The sequence below is a fragment of the Haliotis rubra genome, unplaced genomic scaffold (assembly GCF_003918875.1).
Source record: "Haliotis rubra isolate DU_JTF1 unplaced genomic scaffold, ASM391887v1 Scf764, whole genome shotgun sequence".
Lineage (NCBI taxonomy): Eukaryota > Metazoa > Mollusca > Gastropoda > Lepetellida > Haliotidae > Haliotis > Haliotis rubra.
The window spans coordinates 240,478-260,429 of NW_025767484.1; the positions used below are offsets into that span (position 1 = coordinate 240,478).

General features: G+C 40.4%; 1 protein-coding gene across 4 annotated transcripts in view; it reads left to right on the forward strand.

Moving 5' to 3' along the window:
* The window catches only part of LOC124260466 (LIM and senescent cell antigen-like-containing domain protein 1), a 55,428-nt gene that overhangs the window by 11,796 nt on the left and 23,680 nt on the right, over positions 1-19,952 (forward strand). For 2 of the 4 annotated variants that reach the window (XM_046694799.1, XM_046694797.1), the window contains exon 2: positions 18,220-18,330. In XM_046694799.1, the coding sequence (XP_046550755.1) occupies positions 18,220-18,330 (111 nt within the window). Of the gene's footprint in view, positions 1-4,848; positions 6,809-18,219; positions 18,331-19,952 lie in introns of those variants that run through there. The other 2 variants (XM_046694795.1, XM_046694796.1) reach the window with 2 other exon arrangements.

Below are 19,952 nucleotides of genomic sequence, written 5' to 3' on the forward strand. Positions count from 1 at the left end.
CTCATAGCTCATCAATAGAGTATATCTGACCTTTATAAGTACAGATATCCACTGCCACCACATCTAGCCCTGGTCTTTCATTACTAGATCTGGTATTGATTTGGTACCTCCAAACAGGATTCAGACCTCATCTTCAGATGGGCAAAGAATGGTCAGCATAAACAGAGGCAGTTCTGTGGGATATCCAACTTTATTGATGTGATAAAATCTACTTCTGCGACCTCAAAATACATTCTACAAATTGCTTGGTATTCTACACCCAAAAGGTTGTTAGATTTATACCAGGTCACAAGTGTAAACATGTGGGATCCCACCACTGAAATAAGCTGTGGTGCATCACAATCTATGAATAAATATCAGCCCTCAGCCTACTCAAGGGAGGTAACTCTGTTAACACTGTTACCCAGTTTACTCTGGTCAGACCAGTACCAATAGACTGACATTTTGTTCCAGAATAAAATCATAATATTTAAACATATACATCTACTAAAAGACAAATATGCGAATGCTCGTGCCCTCACTGGAGTTATTTATTTCCTAGAGCGTAGGCAATATAGACTTGGTCAATCATTCTGGACTGAGTTACACTCCTTTATAATTTTATCCTCTTGGGTCTTAGAAATAGACTACTGTACCAAGACAAATTTTGATTCTGGATACAGTAGAAGGAAAATGAATATATAGTCTCTGAAAATGTCAAATTAACTGTTACTTCTGGCTCAATGAGGTCCAAATCTTGTCTGATCAGAGATGATGGAATTTGATTTCATCCATCTAAACATGGTGAGGAACTTGTTTTAAATGTTTCACAATTCTTGAACTTATAAATCCTTCTAAGGAACTAGATAATAGTAGAATTGTTGAAGGAAATCCTTAACTTGAAAGCTACTGATACTTTTATAATGACGTATCAAGATATGAATGAAGATTGCTGTAACCTGAGTGCCAATATGCCTTCTTAATCCTGATTATTTATTTAATTCATTTTACCATTTTGTCGACCAGCATAACATTTTAGGAAAAATGTGAACAGATTTAGTGGTCTTGCACCTTTGAGTTTTATCTACAAACATAAAAAGCACAAAAAGCATGACCAAAACATTTACCTGTGAAGTATTGACGATCTCTGAGTTGACGTGAAAGGATACTGCTGTTATGAAGGGCCTAGTGTCTCTCCTGCCCAGGAGCGATATGATTAACAGTACACTTACCCAGGAACAAACAGATATATATCTCACATTGCCCCTCCAGTCCTAGAGTGTCAAATGAGAGGAATGACCTCATTTATTAGTTTTTAACAAGGTCAGGTCTCCATTCCAGACATTTCTTTTCCTCTGACATTACGACTGATTACAAGTATGTTTTCACCTGACCAAACAGTTGAAGACTGGATGAGATTGTGATGTTTTGCCCCTCTTGTTTGAAAATACTAGCAACATATTTAACATGAACAGTTTTATGGTTTATGGAGAGTCTTCAGGTGAATAGGTTTTGTTTTAAGGAATGATTCAGTGCCATGCAGTTATCAGTATACTCCCTTCTAGTGATACTGCTGGAATAGTAGTGTTTTTCTGAATTATGCTCACTCAATACTTCATCAATAGTAAGATCCATGTGTGTGCAAGGGCTTGATGTTTTTGGATTTGAATTAAACATTTACAATTTCAAATGACCATTGTTGAAGTATGCTATAAGCAATACCAACAGTTATCACTAACATAGCAAATATATATGTCACATACGACCTGAGTTTATCTCTCACCGTCAAAACTGTCAAGCCATGATAAACTAAATTACTTTTCAAAACCCAACACTAAACTGTTCTAATGTTATCCTCTTGCATCTCTCTTAAGAGGCAACTAACATGATCGGGTATCAGTTTGCGTACTTGGTTGACACATGTCACCGTATCCCAGTTGCATAGAATGATGCTCATGATGTTGATCACTATGTTGTCTGATCAAGGCTTGATTATTTACAGACCGCTGCCATATAGCTGGAATATAGCTGAGTGCGGAGTAAAACTAAACTTACTCACTCCTCTAGTATCACAGCAGAGTTAACTCTCATACTGATGTATGTCGCCTGATACCTCATTGCCAGTACACCATGATACAGCAGTTGGCTATACAGAGTTCCGGCAACAGGACATGACAGTAACCTATCATCATGAACTTGAATCCCTGTGCTCCCTGATAATGTCAACACTCTGCCAGATTTCACTAGTCTGTCATACAGGCATTGAAACAAATATTCCCAAGAAAGCCCATGGAAGTCTAGAATGTGTGGCAAGTCTAGATTTCTACAGTTTCTGAAAATGAAGAAAGTCTCTTGGCTCCATTTCCTTATATTTTATGATTATTGTTAATGATTTTTTTTTCTGTAAAATATGTTCATTTCAGACAGAGACTAAATGTTTGTCTGGGATTTCACCAAAGTGGTAAACGTTGGAGACCTGCTTTAGGTTTTCAATTTCAAATGGCATACACGTTTACCTTCTGCTCTGGAACACATAAAACAAAATATAATCTGCTTTTTAATTTCTTGATATATTATAAGTACAATTGCATTTTATTTTTTTTTAGAGCCAAATTAACAAAAGGTATGTAGACGAGTGAGTGAGTTTACGCTGGTTTTCTCAATATTCCAGCAATATCACAGTGGAGGACACCAGAAATGGGCTTCACACATTGTACCCATGTGGGAAACTCAACCCTGGTCTTCAGCGTGACGAGCAAACGCTTTAACCACTAGGCTACCCCATCCCCCGTATGTACACAAGAAACAAGACAATCATGACACTAGGGTCAATTTGAACATTAAAATTCATGAAAATTTCAGCCAAAATTACTTCATTCAAATTGCTCTTCATACTGATAAAATGTGCCTTTAACACTACCAGGTAGGAAATTGAAATTAGGGTCGTATGCAAACTATTTAAACATGGGGTTTAGTCTGCTGATCCTACACAACTAACTAACTGGCTGTATTCAAGGGTGTGGTATGATCCTGTGACATGGCTGCCACTTGTGAACAGGAATTAAAAACAGCATGATGCTAAACAGCATTGTCCTCGGTTTACATCATTTGCCATGTTTCCATGGTAACGCGAGAAAGAAGGGTTAAAGCTAAGCCTTTTTTTGTTAATTAGATTGTGAAATTAGGTGGTGAAATTTAAAAAAGTAGATCACAGGTGGGTTTTTTCAACAAGTTAAAGGATTTGGTTGTTTTTAGGACTTGCTTGGATGAAGGCAAAGATGTAAAATGACCTATATATTTGTTAGGCCAAAGGACAATCATGACAGGTTGAAACTGTGTGGGTCCAAGGCAGTAAACAGGAGGTCCCAGGTTGATAATTACCAACTGCAGAGATGCCAGCCATACCATGCTTTTGAATTCGTTACGAAAAAACCCCAGCTGTAAATAGCAGTAAAAATCTTTGATTTTAAAAAAAATTACATTAAATTAAATGATCAAATAGCATCCGTACCATACAAAATAAATTTCAATCACATTTTATTCAGTAACAAGCTATATGTGGATACTTTCTACTGATTTAGGGAAGTACGATGTTAGTAACAAGTTCTTAGAATACCTATATATGTTTCATTAAATATGAAAATTCTTTGGAAAAGTTTATACTAATTTTGGCCAAAAAGTACTAATTTTTGCATCAGATTTTGGCCAAAATACTACTTGGACTAAATTAGGGTTGGCATTTCTGCAGCTAGGAAAATTTTTCAATGTATGCATGATGTTGTATGGGTATATACTTGACAAAGTTATTATAAATCTTTAATATTTTGAGTTATATTATTTGAGTACACAATTTCATGCAAATATGAGTGATGATTTTCATTGAGAAGCATGTACAAGGTGAATGACCCCCCTAAAATTTATGTACAAAGTGACCCCCCTTGCATCTCAACTTTGTTCACAAGGGTAATTTGTTCACAAGGGTATGAAGTACTGCATCCATTTCTCACAAACAATATTTGGATTGAATGGTCTGAAATTATCAAAGTATATTGTTTGTTGCCCATGAGTCTGACATTTGTCTATCCTGAAAGGCTCACTCAGTATTCGCAAGTTCAGTATTTATTACAGCTAAAAAGCTAAAAACTCTTTCCAGACTCTGTGACATCATCTTTGTATATTAAGTGCATTTAGAAACAGAAATTCAGGTAACAGAAATACAACTGAGAACACTTAAAGCAGTTTCATCCCAAATATACGGTCCTCATCAATAATCTGTACATAATCTGCGGACCCCAGGAGTGGAGATACAAAATGACAGGTGTGATTGTATTACATATAAAGTTACAATCCAATACACCTCTCACTCTGTGTGTCAGAGTCATTAAGCAACACCTGTTGTACATTTCAAATGATATAAGTAACAGCACAGTTGTTGAAACAATGCCAGGAATGTTTTAGTTTACTTCAATCACTATAAATATGAATGTCAGTCACCTTCAAATACTTCACAACTTTGTCAAAACTGACAGATTACAGAATTATGAAGGATGATATATGTCATACATGAACCTGAAACAGATATTTTTCATGTAAACATTGGACTTTGATAACATGTGATGAATTCATATACGTCATGTGACAACTCACCACTCTCTGAATCAGAGTCGAATCAGACACCATCTCCTGTATATAATGCAATCGATTCTGTCCGTTTCCATAATTCAAAAAAGCTCAGGTGTCGGTTTCATTGGAGATGTGTCACAGGAATATGTTACATGAGTAAAACTCGTACATTGCTGTCTGTCAACGGCCAAACAAGCAGCAGATGGGCCTGCAACATTGTAATGCTAATGTATTTCACCACACCGTGTCCTCACAGTATTATTCATAATAGCAGGAATTCTGTCACGCTTTGGTTACAACAGGTCTTGTGTTAGACCCTTAGATCACCTTAGATCCACACCGAGCTGCCAGCTTCTACAGCTCTATCAAATCTTACTTCCCACGTGTGTGCTGCAGATAAAGTGATATTTACAAACTGAAATTGACGTACTCAGGTGTCAACAGTGAAACAGACGACAGGTAGACATATCTGGGTCAGCTCGGGTGGAGGCGGAGCCTAGAACATATTCTCTTATGGTAGTGTACCTGGTGTTGAGATACGCACACACGCTCAGTGGGCTTGACCGATGGTTGTGAATAACTCTCTTGTTTTGGAGGTTTTTTGTGTCATTGTGACAGGCATGTTTGCATTTCTTTGAGAAAAGGTTTTTATAAGGTGTGTTAAATTCATTTGGATTACCATCAAGTGGAGATATATTCGGTTGGCATGTGGACAAGTTTACGAGACTCCAGAGCAGGAAGAGGCATGGATTTTCACTGATTATTGTGGATGGTTTATATATATGAATGATACTGGCGTGGGATCCTGCTGTTGTAGAATTTTTTTTAGAGCACCTGTGCGTCAGTGTGTTTAACAGGATAGAGAGGTGTCTCTACATGGAAACTGAAGGTGTTTCGTAACTTGCAATATTTGAAAACTCCATGTGATGTCATTTTATATTCTCATATAGAGAAGAGTTTGTCATCAGTCATTAGTTTGATCTCGGACTCAAGTTGGATGTGTCTGCTGCCCAATATATTGTAGTATAGCCTGGAGTACATGCTTAGATTTTCTAATTGCCCCATGTTTCTTTTAATTTTAAAGTTTTCATGTTGTTTTTGTTTTCATTCTCCTAATAGAAAAACTTCCACTTATTAATATCTTAATTTAAAAAAATTATTAAAGTATTGATTTTTTTCTCAAAAGTTTTCAAATTTTGATCTGTTTTGTTTATGATTTAAACATACGATAAGTCTGTTTTTAAAAGTGTTTTTTCCAGCTCTCACTCTTAGCTAGCCATTCAGAAATCTTTTTTGAAAACTTTAAATTGGAGCGTTAATCATCCCATTTTTATGTTTGTGTGGTGTAGTTTGTACGCCAGTGAGAGGAACGTCAGGCTGTAGGGTCTATTTCTGTTTGTGCCCACTTAGCTGCTTGAGAGTAAACAGCAACATTTGCTGAAATGGGCGTTTAAGATGACATGCTCGAGCAAGAGCCTTTAATACAGTCTGTCAATACCACTTGATGGGTTCGATTCATTCAACATTACTACCCATAGCAAGTAGTACAAAGACATTGTTGGAGTATATTTGACAAAGTAATTTTCATCTGACATTAAATAGCTGCCAACAATCAGCATTGGTTGAAATCATAATAGAACACTAACATTGAAATCAAATACTCCAAGAACAGAAGCAGCACATCAAAACCTTGCAGACCGGTTTGAAACAACGCAGGTTTCTTCAAGGTCAAATGTACTTGTAGTTATTGCTTGAATATTGGCATTTTCTAGAAACATGATGTTTGTAATTATTACAAGAAGCACATCCTTGTTGAGTGTACTCCAGTGTTAAGTATTGCTGTGTAGAAGGTTTCAGAGGTGGGAGGAGTTGGGATCATTGCCCGTGTCCTCCGGGGTTACAAGTATATATTGACACAGGTATTTTCAGGTGTGTCCACAGGTTGAAACATTCTTGTCGCGACATTTGGATTCTGTGTTCCTTCCCAGAAGGAGTTCTGTGGTAGTTGTTACGTGTTCTGTCAGTATTTACGTGCTTGTGTGCTCATTAACACGATGGCTGCAAGGATGCTTCGGCTTCAGTCTCTGAACGAGACGACTGACAGTCACTTGTTCCAGCGGCGCCGTATCCATGCCAACCAGGACAGTGATGATCCTCTTGATCAGGCTCTCGCTACCCTCAACTTGCTGAGATTTGATAAAGAAAGGTAAAACTTATCATTGCTGATGACATTATTGTGTTTTGGGTTGTTTTTCACAGTTAGACATTTTTTATTGAGATAGCAGAAGCCATGATTGTACATTGATGATTGCATTAAATGTTGATAGAATTGTATGACCATTTTCTTATATTATTAGTAGTTTGTTGGGCTGGCTCAAAAGATTAATCATTAGAAATATCATTGATGGGAAGAATTATTTCCGATTATCAAAATGAAAATTGTGGCATCAATAGCATCAAACATAAACTTTTGTGATGAAATGTAGTTTTTGTCTGCTCACACAAAACACAAAGTTTGGTCTTCATTAATCGGCTGCTTCTATTGTTGAATGTCAACTGTAAAAACACTTTTAAAATTTCTTGCATTGTTGGGTGCACAATGTACTTTGTCACTCTCACTCACTCACTCACTCACTCACTCACTCACTCACTCACTCACTCACTCACTCACTCACTCACTCACTCACTCACTCACTCACTCACTCACTCACTCACTCACTCACTCACTCACTCACTCACTCACTCACTCTCACTCACCATTTCCGACTAGACCACAGGACCAGTGAGTGGACAATATTTAGTGGTCCTGACTGTACCTGTCCAAAATAACATTTGTAGACTTACTAAACTATCAATACAAAATTCACTGGCCACAAGAACCACTAAAACCTGATCATTTACTGGTCCTGATGAATTTTTACTATCCAGGGACCACAGGACCAGCGTAAAATTCGCACACCACTCACTCACTCAGGAGTGGAGTCTCACTCAGTCTCTAGCTGGAAGGTTGAGGGTGTTACTGAGGGTGTAATCGCCTGGTTGTAATCTCTACCTGGAGGGTTGAGTCTGTTGTTATGGCTGGTTGTAGCATCTCCAGGGGGCGCCTCATCCCTGGGAAGTACTGGGATTAAGATAGGTATGCTAGATAGGTTGTTTACACACAACTATAGGATCTGCTCCTGGAAAATACTCCTGGGTATGTTATACAAATAGTACCAAGACACTCAACGGGTTGAGGAATTCCCCAACTAGAGGATTATCGATGCTTCATTAGTTCTTGAGAAAAATGTTGAGGCTGATTGAAAACATACTTATGATGTTCCATTTGGACAAATATGGTTACTCAGTGAACTTTTGTGTTATTTGTTTATTTGTTTTCATCTGTTTGGGTATATTTATCTTCTGAAAAAGCAACAACAAAAACTTTTGAAGACAACTTAAGAAAACAGACTCCAGTCTGAGTATCATGATCAAAGTAAAAAATGTAAAATAACTTATTGATAGTGATAGTGATAGTGATTGTTATGAAGAAAGCCCATAAGAATTCACAACTCTAGGTGAGGTTGGAAAAACAGACCCTGTTTATCAGCGTATTTATTTCATCACATATAACATATGTTATATTTGACATAAAACTTTCTTAGTAAAGTACACATTCTGTACTTTTGTTGGGTTGAGTCCCATCTGGGATTCGAACCCACACACTCACAGTCTGGCACCTAATTGCCAGCACACAAAGTCAGACGCCTGGACCCCGTTTCACAAAGCTCTCGTAGCGCTACTACTATCGTAAGTCAATGTCACAGTATAGGAAGTACGAATGCTACGAGGAAAGTTACGAGATCTTAGGCTTACGAGAGCTTTGTGAAACGGGGTCCTGACCTGCTCAGCCACCACAGCTTCCACAATTAAAAATATCATTCAGTGTAAAAAGTACTTTGTGTTGAACCAGAAAATACCCACACATGCACTCAAAGTTATGATTGTCTGTCCTTTGTTCCATTTGATTTTCAAGTGGAAAGTAAAGAGTGCTACAACTCTTGATGGCTTACATATTAGATGCCAGGGGTGTTTAGTACTTATGTCAACACAAATAAATGGAGCTTATCAACCTATTTAATATCCATTCCTTCCTTGTGTGTCTTAAACAATGTAAATACCCTCTGGTGGTATTCACACACTTCATGTAGCAGATCCTTATGGTGGTCAGAGGAGAAAATATATCACAAACATTCTACTTTATTTCGCCTAATGACTAGAGGCAGTGCCATATCCTAAATACTGATGGGCCGTTTTGTTCGTATTTGATTGAGTGGTAAGAAAGTGCCAGGCTTTTGTTTGTTGTTATTTTGTGCCAGAGATCGGCCTTTCCTAACGGTAAATTCCTAATACCTGATCAAATAGCCGTTTTTGTCGGATCAGCCTGATTGTGATCTGAACAGCAAACACTGTATTTGGAAGCAGTGGGGTGTGAACCTGGGGGACAAGTAGTGGATACAAAATGACCCCGGTTGTATGGACAGTGTCTACTTGAGGGATTAGATTGGGTGTGGATAGGACAGCCTGTCTGTATTGAGCTGGGGGATTGATCAGCTGTGAAATTTATCCTGGGTGGACAGGAACACCTCCCATCATGGTATATGGAGGGTCTGACCCTCTCTGATAGCAGCAGTTCGGATTTAACTTTGTCCTTTTCATAGTATGTCCCTGTCTCTAATGCCTGACCCCCAGAAACCTGATACCCACCCTTAACATTATCTTCATCTGGATAGAAACCACTGATAGCCTACCCCTGGCCTAAACAGACACTGCACACCTTGAAAAAGGACTCTCACCCCCTCCCTGATCATTCCTGACCAATCATTTGACTCCAACCACTGACAAGATCCCCACCTCACTAAAGACTGTCATTTTCTCAGTCTGAGTCCTCCATTAAACTTGTATTATACACCATCCACAGAAAAAACACCACCTCCCTGTATACCCACATTACAACACACTAGGCCAAGGGACTGTCACCCTCCCTCATCATTCCTGACCTCTCATATAACTCCTACTAAGGCCAAGACAACCAGCAGATAGAAGGACTGTCACCCTACAGTCTGTCACCTAACGCTGTCACCACCCCTACAAGACTCCCCACCCCTAGATCCCAGCAGATACAAGGACTATCACCCTACAGTCTGTCACCTAACACTGTCACCACCCCTACAAGACTCCCCACCCCTAGATCCCAGCAGATACAAGGACTATCACCCTACAGTCTGTCACCTAACACTGTCACCACCCCTACAAGACTCCCCACCCCTAGATCCCAGCAGATACAAGCATTGTCACCCTACAGTCTGTCACCTAACACTGTCACCACCCCTACAAGACTCCCCACCCCTAGATCCCAGCAGATACAAGGACTATCACCCACAGCACTAACACTGTCACCACCCCCTCACCACCCCCCTACAGACTCCCCACCCCTGTCACAAGACTCCCACTCCTAGATCCCAGCAGATACAAGGACTATCACCCTACAGTCTGTCACCTAAACACTGTCACCACCCCTACAAGACTCCCACCCCTAGATCCCAGCAGATACAAGGACTATCACCCTACAGTCTGTCACCACACTGTCACCAGTCTGTCACCTAACCTACAAGACTCCCACTATCCCCTAGATCCCAGCAGATACAAGGACTATCACCCTACAGTCTGTCACCTAACACTGTCACCACCCCTACAAGACTCCCCACCCTAGATCCCAGCAGATACAAGGACTATCACCCTACAGTCTGTCACCTAACACTGTCACCACCCCTACAAGACTCCCCACCCCTAGATCCCAGCAGATACAAGGACTATCACCCTACAGTCTGTCACCTAACACTGTCACCACCCCTCACCACACTGTCACCACCCTACAAGACTCCCCCACCCTAGATCCCAGCAGATACAAGGACTATCACCCTACAGTCTGTCACCTAACACTGTCACCACCCCTACAAGTCACCATACAAGCCCCTACAAGACTGTCACCACCCCTAGATCCCCCAGATCCCAGCAGATACAAGGACTATCACCCTACAGTCTGTCACCTAACACTGTCACCACCCCTACAAGACTCCCCACCCCTAGATCCCAGATACAGCAGACTATCACCCAAGTCTGTCACCTAACACTGTCACCACCTACAAGACTCCCCACTCCTAGATCCCCTAACACTGTCACCACCCCTACAAGACTCCCCACCCCTAGATCCCAGCAGATACAAGGACTATCACCCTACAGTCTGTCACCTAACACTGTCACCACCCCTACAAGACTCCCCACCCCTAGATCCCAGCAGATACAAGGACTATCACCCTACAGTCTGTCACCTAACACTGTCACGACCCCTACAAGACTCCCCAACCCTGCTGTGCCTGACACTGACAGCCACCCACAGCAGAGACAATGTTGCCATGAAAACGACACCTCAGTGAGTTTATGTTCTCTTATACCCACACCCCTGTTGTCTCCTGAATCATGAATTATGAATTCAGGATGAAAATAGCTCTATAAATCTGTTTTGCTTTTCCTCATAAATCTTTCAGCTGAGGATGCTTGTTTTGATACAAAGTTCTGTCAATTACCAGTATATAATGACTTCATGTTCAAAATGTTACTGTTAGTTTAATCACAGCGAGGAAGTAGTTTGTCAGGTTTTATGGCAGAATACTCCTAAAATATAACAACAGCCATGCTTGTCAGGGGCGGTGGGGTAGCCTAGTGGTTAAAGCATTCGATCGTCATGCCGAAGACCTGGGTTCGATCCCCCACATGGGTACAATGTGTGAAGCCCATTTCTGGTGTCCCCTGCCGTGATAATGCTGGAATATTGCTAAAAGTGGCATAAAACTAAACTCTCTCACACCATGCTTGCCAGCCATGTGATTTCTTCTGAAAAATGTTTAAACCCAATTTTCTAAGTTTAAATTCATTTTAAAATTTCACATTACTATTGTTCCTAGAGCCCATTATCCAACATCCTTCTCTAATAAAAGAAACACTCCCCAGAACTACCTGTTATATCTAGTTTCAGTATCAGTGGTAGAATGTACAATGAAAGTGTGATACCTCCCACATACCCGTCATGCAGTAACTTACATTGTGTGAACATAGTGCTTCACCATTGAGTTTGTGCTTTTTCACCAGATATGAAATATGATCTCCTCGTCACCTTCGCTCTTCAACTTTTACATTGAATATATTCAGCATTACGCTGGAGTGGAGAACGGCTTGGTGAACGCCATTATTGTTACCTCTGACCCAGCTATCTTGGCCTTGTATTGTGGATGTGCATTGTCTGTGAAATAGATGTGTGTGAACATGGGGATGAGAGCATATAGGACTTAAGTGTTAATTTAACTGAATATTTTTAGTTATGGCAACATAAATCTATTTTGTGGCAAGATTTATGTAAAGCTATATCATACGGATGGAATTGCCATATTCTGCATGAAAAGATATGAGCATGTTTTTTCTTTCTATCAAACTGAGAGGACCCCATATAGTAATTTCTAAGATGTTTCGCTAAATGATCAAAGGCGCTGACAGTACTTTATCAGGCGATAAAGTGCAATTTTTGCATGACGTCACTACGCCATTCTTGTCTGCCCCATCGTTATCAAACTTACCCTTGGTAATCAACGTCACGATGCACCCCGTTTCTTGGTTTGCAGTTGCTTCTCTCGAGTATCATCACTGGTGGAAACATTACGTTTATACTTTTTGAAGGTTAAAATGTCTCAATTATACAGCTACACGGCAACGTTCACAATGTTTAATTACAGTACACAATGCATCTGTGGAATCTGTATACTCATCAGCTTCATCTGGATGTACTGATCTAAACATACATTGGTGGTAGAAATGCCACGTTCATATTGCCCTATATGGTTTACGTTAATCACAAATGCAATTAAAATAAGTTAGAGAAGATATTGAACCCGAACGTAAACCGTCATCAAATTGTTTATCATTTGTTTTTCTGGTAACATGCGTTTTAGTGTTGGGAGCAGACGTCCTCGTACTTTAACTTTGATAGTTAAAGAATACAAACCCAAGGTGCCTTGGAGATGCTGCAAGGTATTGCCATCCCATCCCACCGGGTACCCATTTAGTGCTTGGTGAACAGTATTGTATGTTAAACAAAGTCACTTGCCTGTAGAGATACACATATATAGTATGACTGGTGTCAGAATGATAGTGTTTGATTTGTGACGTGTGTACTGTACACAAGACCACTCATGATGTTTAAAGCCTTCACAATTTGAACATAATTAGTCTAACTGTGATTGTTGTTGAGGCTATAGCACGGCATAGGAAGACATTCAGCTCCAACCATATGTCGATCCAGTTTGATTCAAGCCTTTCCTTACTTTAATACTTATGAAAGACAAAGAAGAAAGACATTTTAAGAAACCACTGTACTCATTCTTCAAATTGTTGTTGCCAAGAATGTAACCGCCCCACCCTTGTCTCTTCTTTCTTTCAATTGTTACATCTTTTGTTTTGCAGCTTGTGTACATACAGGTGTGTAATGGGATCACGTTAAGCTGCATTCCACTGTGTAAAGTGATACCAGATTTTAGATATTTTTCTTGTAATTGTCATTATATTTCTGAATCCCTGTAAGGATATTACCATGCACCCACGATAGTGTCGGGCCAGTGCAAAAATAACAAATAATGACATTTTCAGAAAAGACAAGCAAATTTGTGAAAGGAATTACAGGAGGTGTCTGTACATATGTTCATATTAGTAATAAGGTGGTGTCACTGTGGTCCTGTGCATAGAGCTCAGGTCACCAATCAGTTGAAGTAAAGCACCGTTGGGTGCGGAGAGTCCTTGGATGAGTGACCGTTGGGTGCGGAGAGTCCTTGGATGAGTGACCGTGTGTGACAGCTTGACTCCTGTGAGTTTCTAGGACTTCAGTCCTGCCCCACAAGAAAGGACATGTGATGCATGTGGGCACACCTTAGGCAAGTGAGTTAGTTTAATATTGCCTCTGTTCACCCAGCAGAAAATGGGTACCCGCTCGTGAGACTTTCAACCATTTAGAGCCTAACCGGGGTAATAATGATCAGATTGTGCACTTTGAGCAGGGTATCTGGCCTGGAAAAGGCAGGTTATAAATATGCTCATTATCAATAAGAATGATGGTACAGGTATATTTTTGTGGTGATGTGGGGTTTCTACAAAGATTATTTTATATCAGATAATTTGAAAATTTCTGAAAGCATTTCCCGAAGCTGCAGGCAGATATTGAGGCACACTTCTAGAAGTCATAGGGAGTAGTTTAATCATCCATGAGTTGGCAACATAATGTACGACAGTTAGAAAATACTTCATGAATTGACAACAGGACCAATGAATTGGTTCTGTAGGAGATTTTTATGTTTGAGGTGTTGCGTGTATAACCAGATTCACTGAGGCATGAGACCCGCTCACTCATTGTTTATTCAAAAGGATCCCAATCTTTCTATCTTTCTATGTCAACCACAAACAGAGGTTTTTTACAGCGGCTGCCATGCTGTGACCTCGGGGTCACCATGAAATACTTGAATGTTGGGGTCGGAATCTCCAGTATGTGAAGGCTTCAGGAGAGTGTAGGGAGATAAAGGCTTAGAAGCCTGTCAGCTGTATGGGGAACTGAAAGTTTATGATATCGATGTACAGGACAGTGTACACAATCAATCATGGCACTTCACTGAATGTAAGTGTGGTGATGGGTTTAGTAGGGATATATAGTAATTTGGTGACAAGAGGTCACATGTAAGTGTGGTCCGGGGCCCTTGAAGTTTTCTGCAATCATGCTTAAAATCTCTCAAACCTTGAATAAGCTTTATTTTTGACATGAAGGATCAAAACCTCCTCCTCGGTTTTGATTGAAAAAGTAAAGTCCGAGTCCAAGGGCTTACTTTTTCAAACAAAACCGAGGAGGAGGTTTTGGTCCAACTTTTGAACCGACTGAAGATACTTTAGATATAATTTAATATTCGGTATATACTGTTGAAATCAACTGCGATGCAACTGACAGCCGATACCTTGCCTTGCACACGCTATGTCTGTAGAGGTTTACTTGGTAAATGGAGAATCTGACAAGACATCATGGATGTGATGGTCAGGGCATAGTGACTTGGTGGATTGCGGGTCAACAAACCAAGATGATTATGATGATGCTCACGATATCGACCACTCGTTTGTCTGGGCCAGGTTTGATTATTCACCAGCTGGCATCAAAACATGAAAACTTCTGAGGTGTGGCAATAGACAACAAAATTGCTGTGACTTTGTTGCTAGTGAGTGAGTGAGTGCATGAGTATGGTTTTACGCCTGCTTTTAGCAATATTCCAGCAATATCATGGCGGGGGACACCAGAAATGGGCTTCACACATTGTGCCCATGTGGGGATTCGAACCCGGGTCTTCTGCATGACGGGTGGACGCTTTAACCACCAGGCTACCCCACTGCCCCAACTTTGATGCTAAATTTCAAGCACTGTTGTTGCACAATTGAACTTCAGTACATTTGATACAGTATGATACTTCCAACATTTTTACAATAGCCATAAAGATCCTGGTCAGAATTGATTTCCAGCAACCCATGCTTGTCATATGAGGCAGACACTTGTCATCGGTATCCCAGTTGCGTAGATCAACGCTCATGCTGTTGATCACTGGATTGTCACGTCCACATTTGATTATTATAGACCACCGCCATATAGCTGGAATTTCGCTGAGTGCAAACTAAGAAACAACAGATTTTTACAAAAGTGTTTTAATGCAGCTTCAACGAACCTTACTTCACCCCCACCCACATCCACATCCACATCCACACCCTCAACTTACAGCACCACAACCCACCCACACCTTCAGCATCACCTCACCCCCACCCACATCCACACCCTCACCCTCAACTTACAGCACCGAAACCCACCCACACCTTCAGCATCACCTCACCCCCACCCACATCCACACCCTCACCCTCAACTTACAGCACCCAAACCCACCCACACCTTCAGCATCACCTCACCCCCACCCACATCCACACCTTCTCCCTCTCCTTACAGCATCACAACCCACCCACACCTTCAGCATCACTTCACCCCCACCCACATCCACATCCACACCTTCTCCCTCTCCTTACAGCATCACAACCCACCCACACCTTCAGCATCACTTCACCCACATCCACACCCTCACCCTCTCCTTACAGCACAACAACCAACCCACACCTTCAGCATCACCTCACCCCCACCCACATCCACACCTTCTCCCTCTCCTTACAGCATCACAACCCACCCACACCTTCAGCATCACTTCACCTCCACCCACATCCACATCCACACCTTCTCCCTCACCTTACAGCACCACAACCAACCCACACCTTCAGCATCACCTCACCCCCACCCACATCCACACCTTCTCCCTCTCCTTACAGCATCACAACCCACCCACACCTTCAGCATCACCTCACCCCCACCCACATCCACACCTTCTCCCTCTCCTTACAGCACCGGGGCGGTGGGGTAGCCTAGTGGTTAAGCGTTGGCTCGTCATGCCGAAGACCCGGATTCGAATCCCCACATGGGTACAATGTGTGAAGCCCATTTCTGGTGTTCCCCGCCGTGATGTTGCTGGAATATTGCTAAAAGCGGCTAAAACCAAACTCAGTCAGTCCTTACAGCACCACAACGCCCCAACACCTTCAGCATCACCTCACCCCCACCCACATCCACACCTTCTCCCTCTCCTTACAGCACCACAACTCGCCCACACCTTCAGCATCACCTCACCCCAACCCACATCCACACCTTCTCCCTCTCCTTACAGCACCACAACTCGCCCACACCTTCAGCATCAACCTACATCCACCACCCTACCGCCTTCATACAACTTCTTGACCCTCTGTTAATAAATAATAAATAAATAAACACCATAGCCTTATAAATCATGGCCACCTTTGGTTTCCAATTTGTCACTTTTCAGCCTGCCCTAATCCTCTGTCACTTCCTGATAAGGGGGAGATTACTCGCGTTGTTTGTTTTGGTAATCGGGTACTTGGCAAGACAAACAGTTCAAGAGCTTGATAGCATATGCTAAGTGATATATTCAATACCCCGTAATTCCCAAATTATTATCCACCATGTCTGAGGTAGGTTATATTTACTTACGGTATACATACCAGTATCTATGCGCATATAACAATATATCTCGTGTGAGTCAATTCTGGGGGACAGATAATACTAAATGTGCAAACATGATTGTTTTGGGAGACAAATATTTGTTTGCACCATCAGTTGATGCAACATGCTTGAGACTAACGAGGAAATTGCATTTCAAGTCAGGGAATGAAACTTGGTCGTTGTGACATGATGGAAATATTCTACAGGTTATGCATGTTCTCGCCTGACAAATTGATAATCATGTCCCAGTGACTGGGTTTTACTTGATGCAAGATGTTGCATGTTATAAACAGTCATTCATGACGTCAGGGTGTCAGTCAGTTAGATTGGTCTTCAGCAACCTGTGTTTGTAACAGGCAAAACATTTGTATCAAGTGGCCGAGCTTGTTGACTTTGTAGACTTTGCATAGTTACTGTATCCTAGTTGCGTAGATTGATGCTCATGATGTCAATCACTGGATTGTCTGATCCAGACTGTTACAGACTACCCTCCAATAGCTGGGATATTGCTGAGTGCGGCATTAAACCCCCTGAACTAACAAACAAACAAACAGACCATAAGACCTCCATTTTCCTGACTTGGGTCTCCGAAACTGCATTACTGTTTATTTCCAGTATTTAACCAATGACCACAGTGAATATTGTTGTTGATTATTTCCAGTATTTGACCAATGACCACAGTGAATATTGTTGTTCATTATTGCCAGTATTTGACCAATGACCACAGTAAATATTGTTGTTGATTATTTCCAGTATTTGACCAATGACCACAGTGAATATTGTTGTTGATTTATTTCCAGTATTTGACCACAGTGAATAACCAAACCACATGAATATCACAGTGAATATTGTTGTTCATTATTGCCAGTATTTGACCAATGACCACAGTAAATATTGTTGTTCATTATTGCCAGTATTTGACCAATGACCACAGTAAATATTGTTGTTGATTTATTTCCAGTATTTAACCAATGATCACAGTGAATATTGTTGTTCATTATTGCCAGTATTTGACCAATGACCACAGTAAATATTGTTGTTCATTATTGCCAGTATTTGACCAATGACCACAGTAAATATTGTTGTTGATTTATTTCCAGTATTTAACCAATGATCACAGTGAATATTGTTGTTCATTATTGCCAGTATTTGACACTTATTGCCAGTATTTGACCAATGACCACAGTAAATATTGTTGTTGATTTATTTCCAGTATTTAACCAATGATCACAGTGAATATTGTTGTTCATTATTGCCAGTATTTAACCAATGATCACAGAGAATATTGTTGTTGATTATGTCTAGGATTTGACCAATGACCACAGTGAATATTGTTGTTTCTGTATTGCATTTGACCAGTCAGACAACACTAAATATTGTTGTTTATTTTGCAGCCAGAACATGTCCCTGGGCAATGCAATATGCCGAAGGTGCGGCGATGGCTTCTCCGCCACGGAACAGATCGTCAACTCCAATGGAGAAGTCTGGCATACCCAGTGTTTCGTGTGAGTTGTGATGTTAGCGTAACCGTGGTAATAGGCATAGGCTAGAGCTGTATATCAAGCATAGTTATAATAACATTTTCACATATGTTGTTACTATGATTAAAGTATGTAGATAATCAAGATGGCAAGTTTTGGTTTATCAAATCTGCGACATACTTAAAATAGCTGTCAATAATATAACTGATAGTCAAGTACACAGGACAGGGGTTGAAATATTACGTGTGATGTGTCACATAATCCCAGGGTTTAATCATCATCATACATCACCGATAACGCTTATAATGATAAACATGATAAAAAAGATGAAGACTGCTGCTGTTTGTCTTATCAAGTAGGCCGTCTGTAACTGTCAGAAGCTACTTAACATTATGCTAGATAAGATTCTAGTTATCGCAAACAGAGTACAGCTTAAAAAGAGACACGATTTATGTATGCTAGCAATGCTTAGTTTGGGTTCATAATTTATCTGTAACACAACCCCACTGGTGATTCCATGTTACAATCAATAGCAGAAGGTCAGTGTCATCAAGGGAAGTAACTCTTGTGTGCCTTAATGTTCTTTGTTTAACTGATCAGGAAAACAAATACATTTCTGTTAAAATTGTGAGTAACATTGAGTTTGACAATAAATACCGTATTTCCCATGAAGCATACAAATTTGAAATAATTTCATAATTAGAATTATTTAAAAAAGCCAGTTCACAATGTCTCTTGAGGATTTCAAATTTGTTGCTACTTTAAAAGAATTATTTCACAAACGTCATCTAACCCTGGGAACAGTGGGAAGCCGACGTATGTTTTTCCTGTTGTGGAATAGAGCTGTGAAAGAAACAATGAATAAACCTTGTTAACAAAGACTGCTACAGTTACACACTCACGAAGGTCAGAAACTATGACAAACAGATCTGTCTTTAAAACTGTGGCAGATATATCCCCAAACTCCACTCCCAACACATGCATGACAAAGTATTTGTCACACTCCAGAGCTCTCCAAACTATTTTTAAAACTGAAAAATCCACTTAGATACCCCATTCACATACGAATCAAGTCTTCTCCATGGTACACATTTGTGGTGATTGATTGTAATTAGGTCTTGTATGTTGAGTTAGGTATGTTGTTAGGCAGGATGAAAGTAGATCTGAGAACATTACCCAATGAAAAGGGTGTTGTTTAAACAACCGAATTTAAAATACAGTCCCAGCAATTTAATTAGACACACCCATCTTATAGAATGAAAGTTTGTATTACATTAGCATCAGGGCAATCGTTTTGCGGGGGTATTAAATGGAATCATCCGATCCGTGCACATTTGTCTTTTCCGGAGCAGAACTCTAAAACCGTTCAATATTTCTTCACCAAACTTGGCACATACATGGATCTGGTGGTGTACTGGTGCCTTTTGGTAGTTTTGGAATTCTGAATAAAATATTTTTGGCGTTTCCATGGCAACAAGTTCGACTTTGACTGAAATTAGTGGTAGTGCTCTTTTCCGGAGGAGAACTCTAAAACCGTTCAATATTTCTTCACCAAACTTGGTACATGCATAGATCTGGTGGTGTACTGGTGCCTTTTGGTAGTTTTGGAATTCTGAATAAAATATTTTTGGCGTTTCCATGGCAAC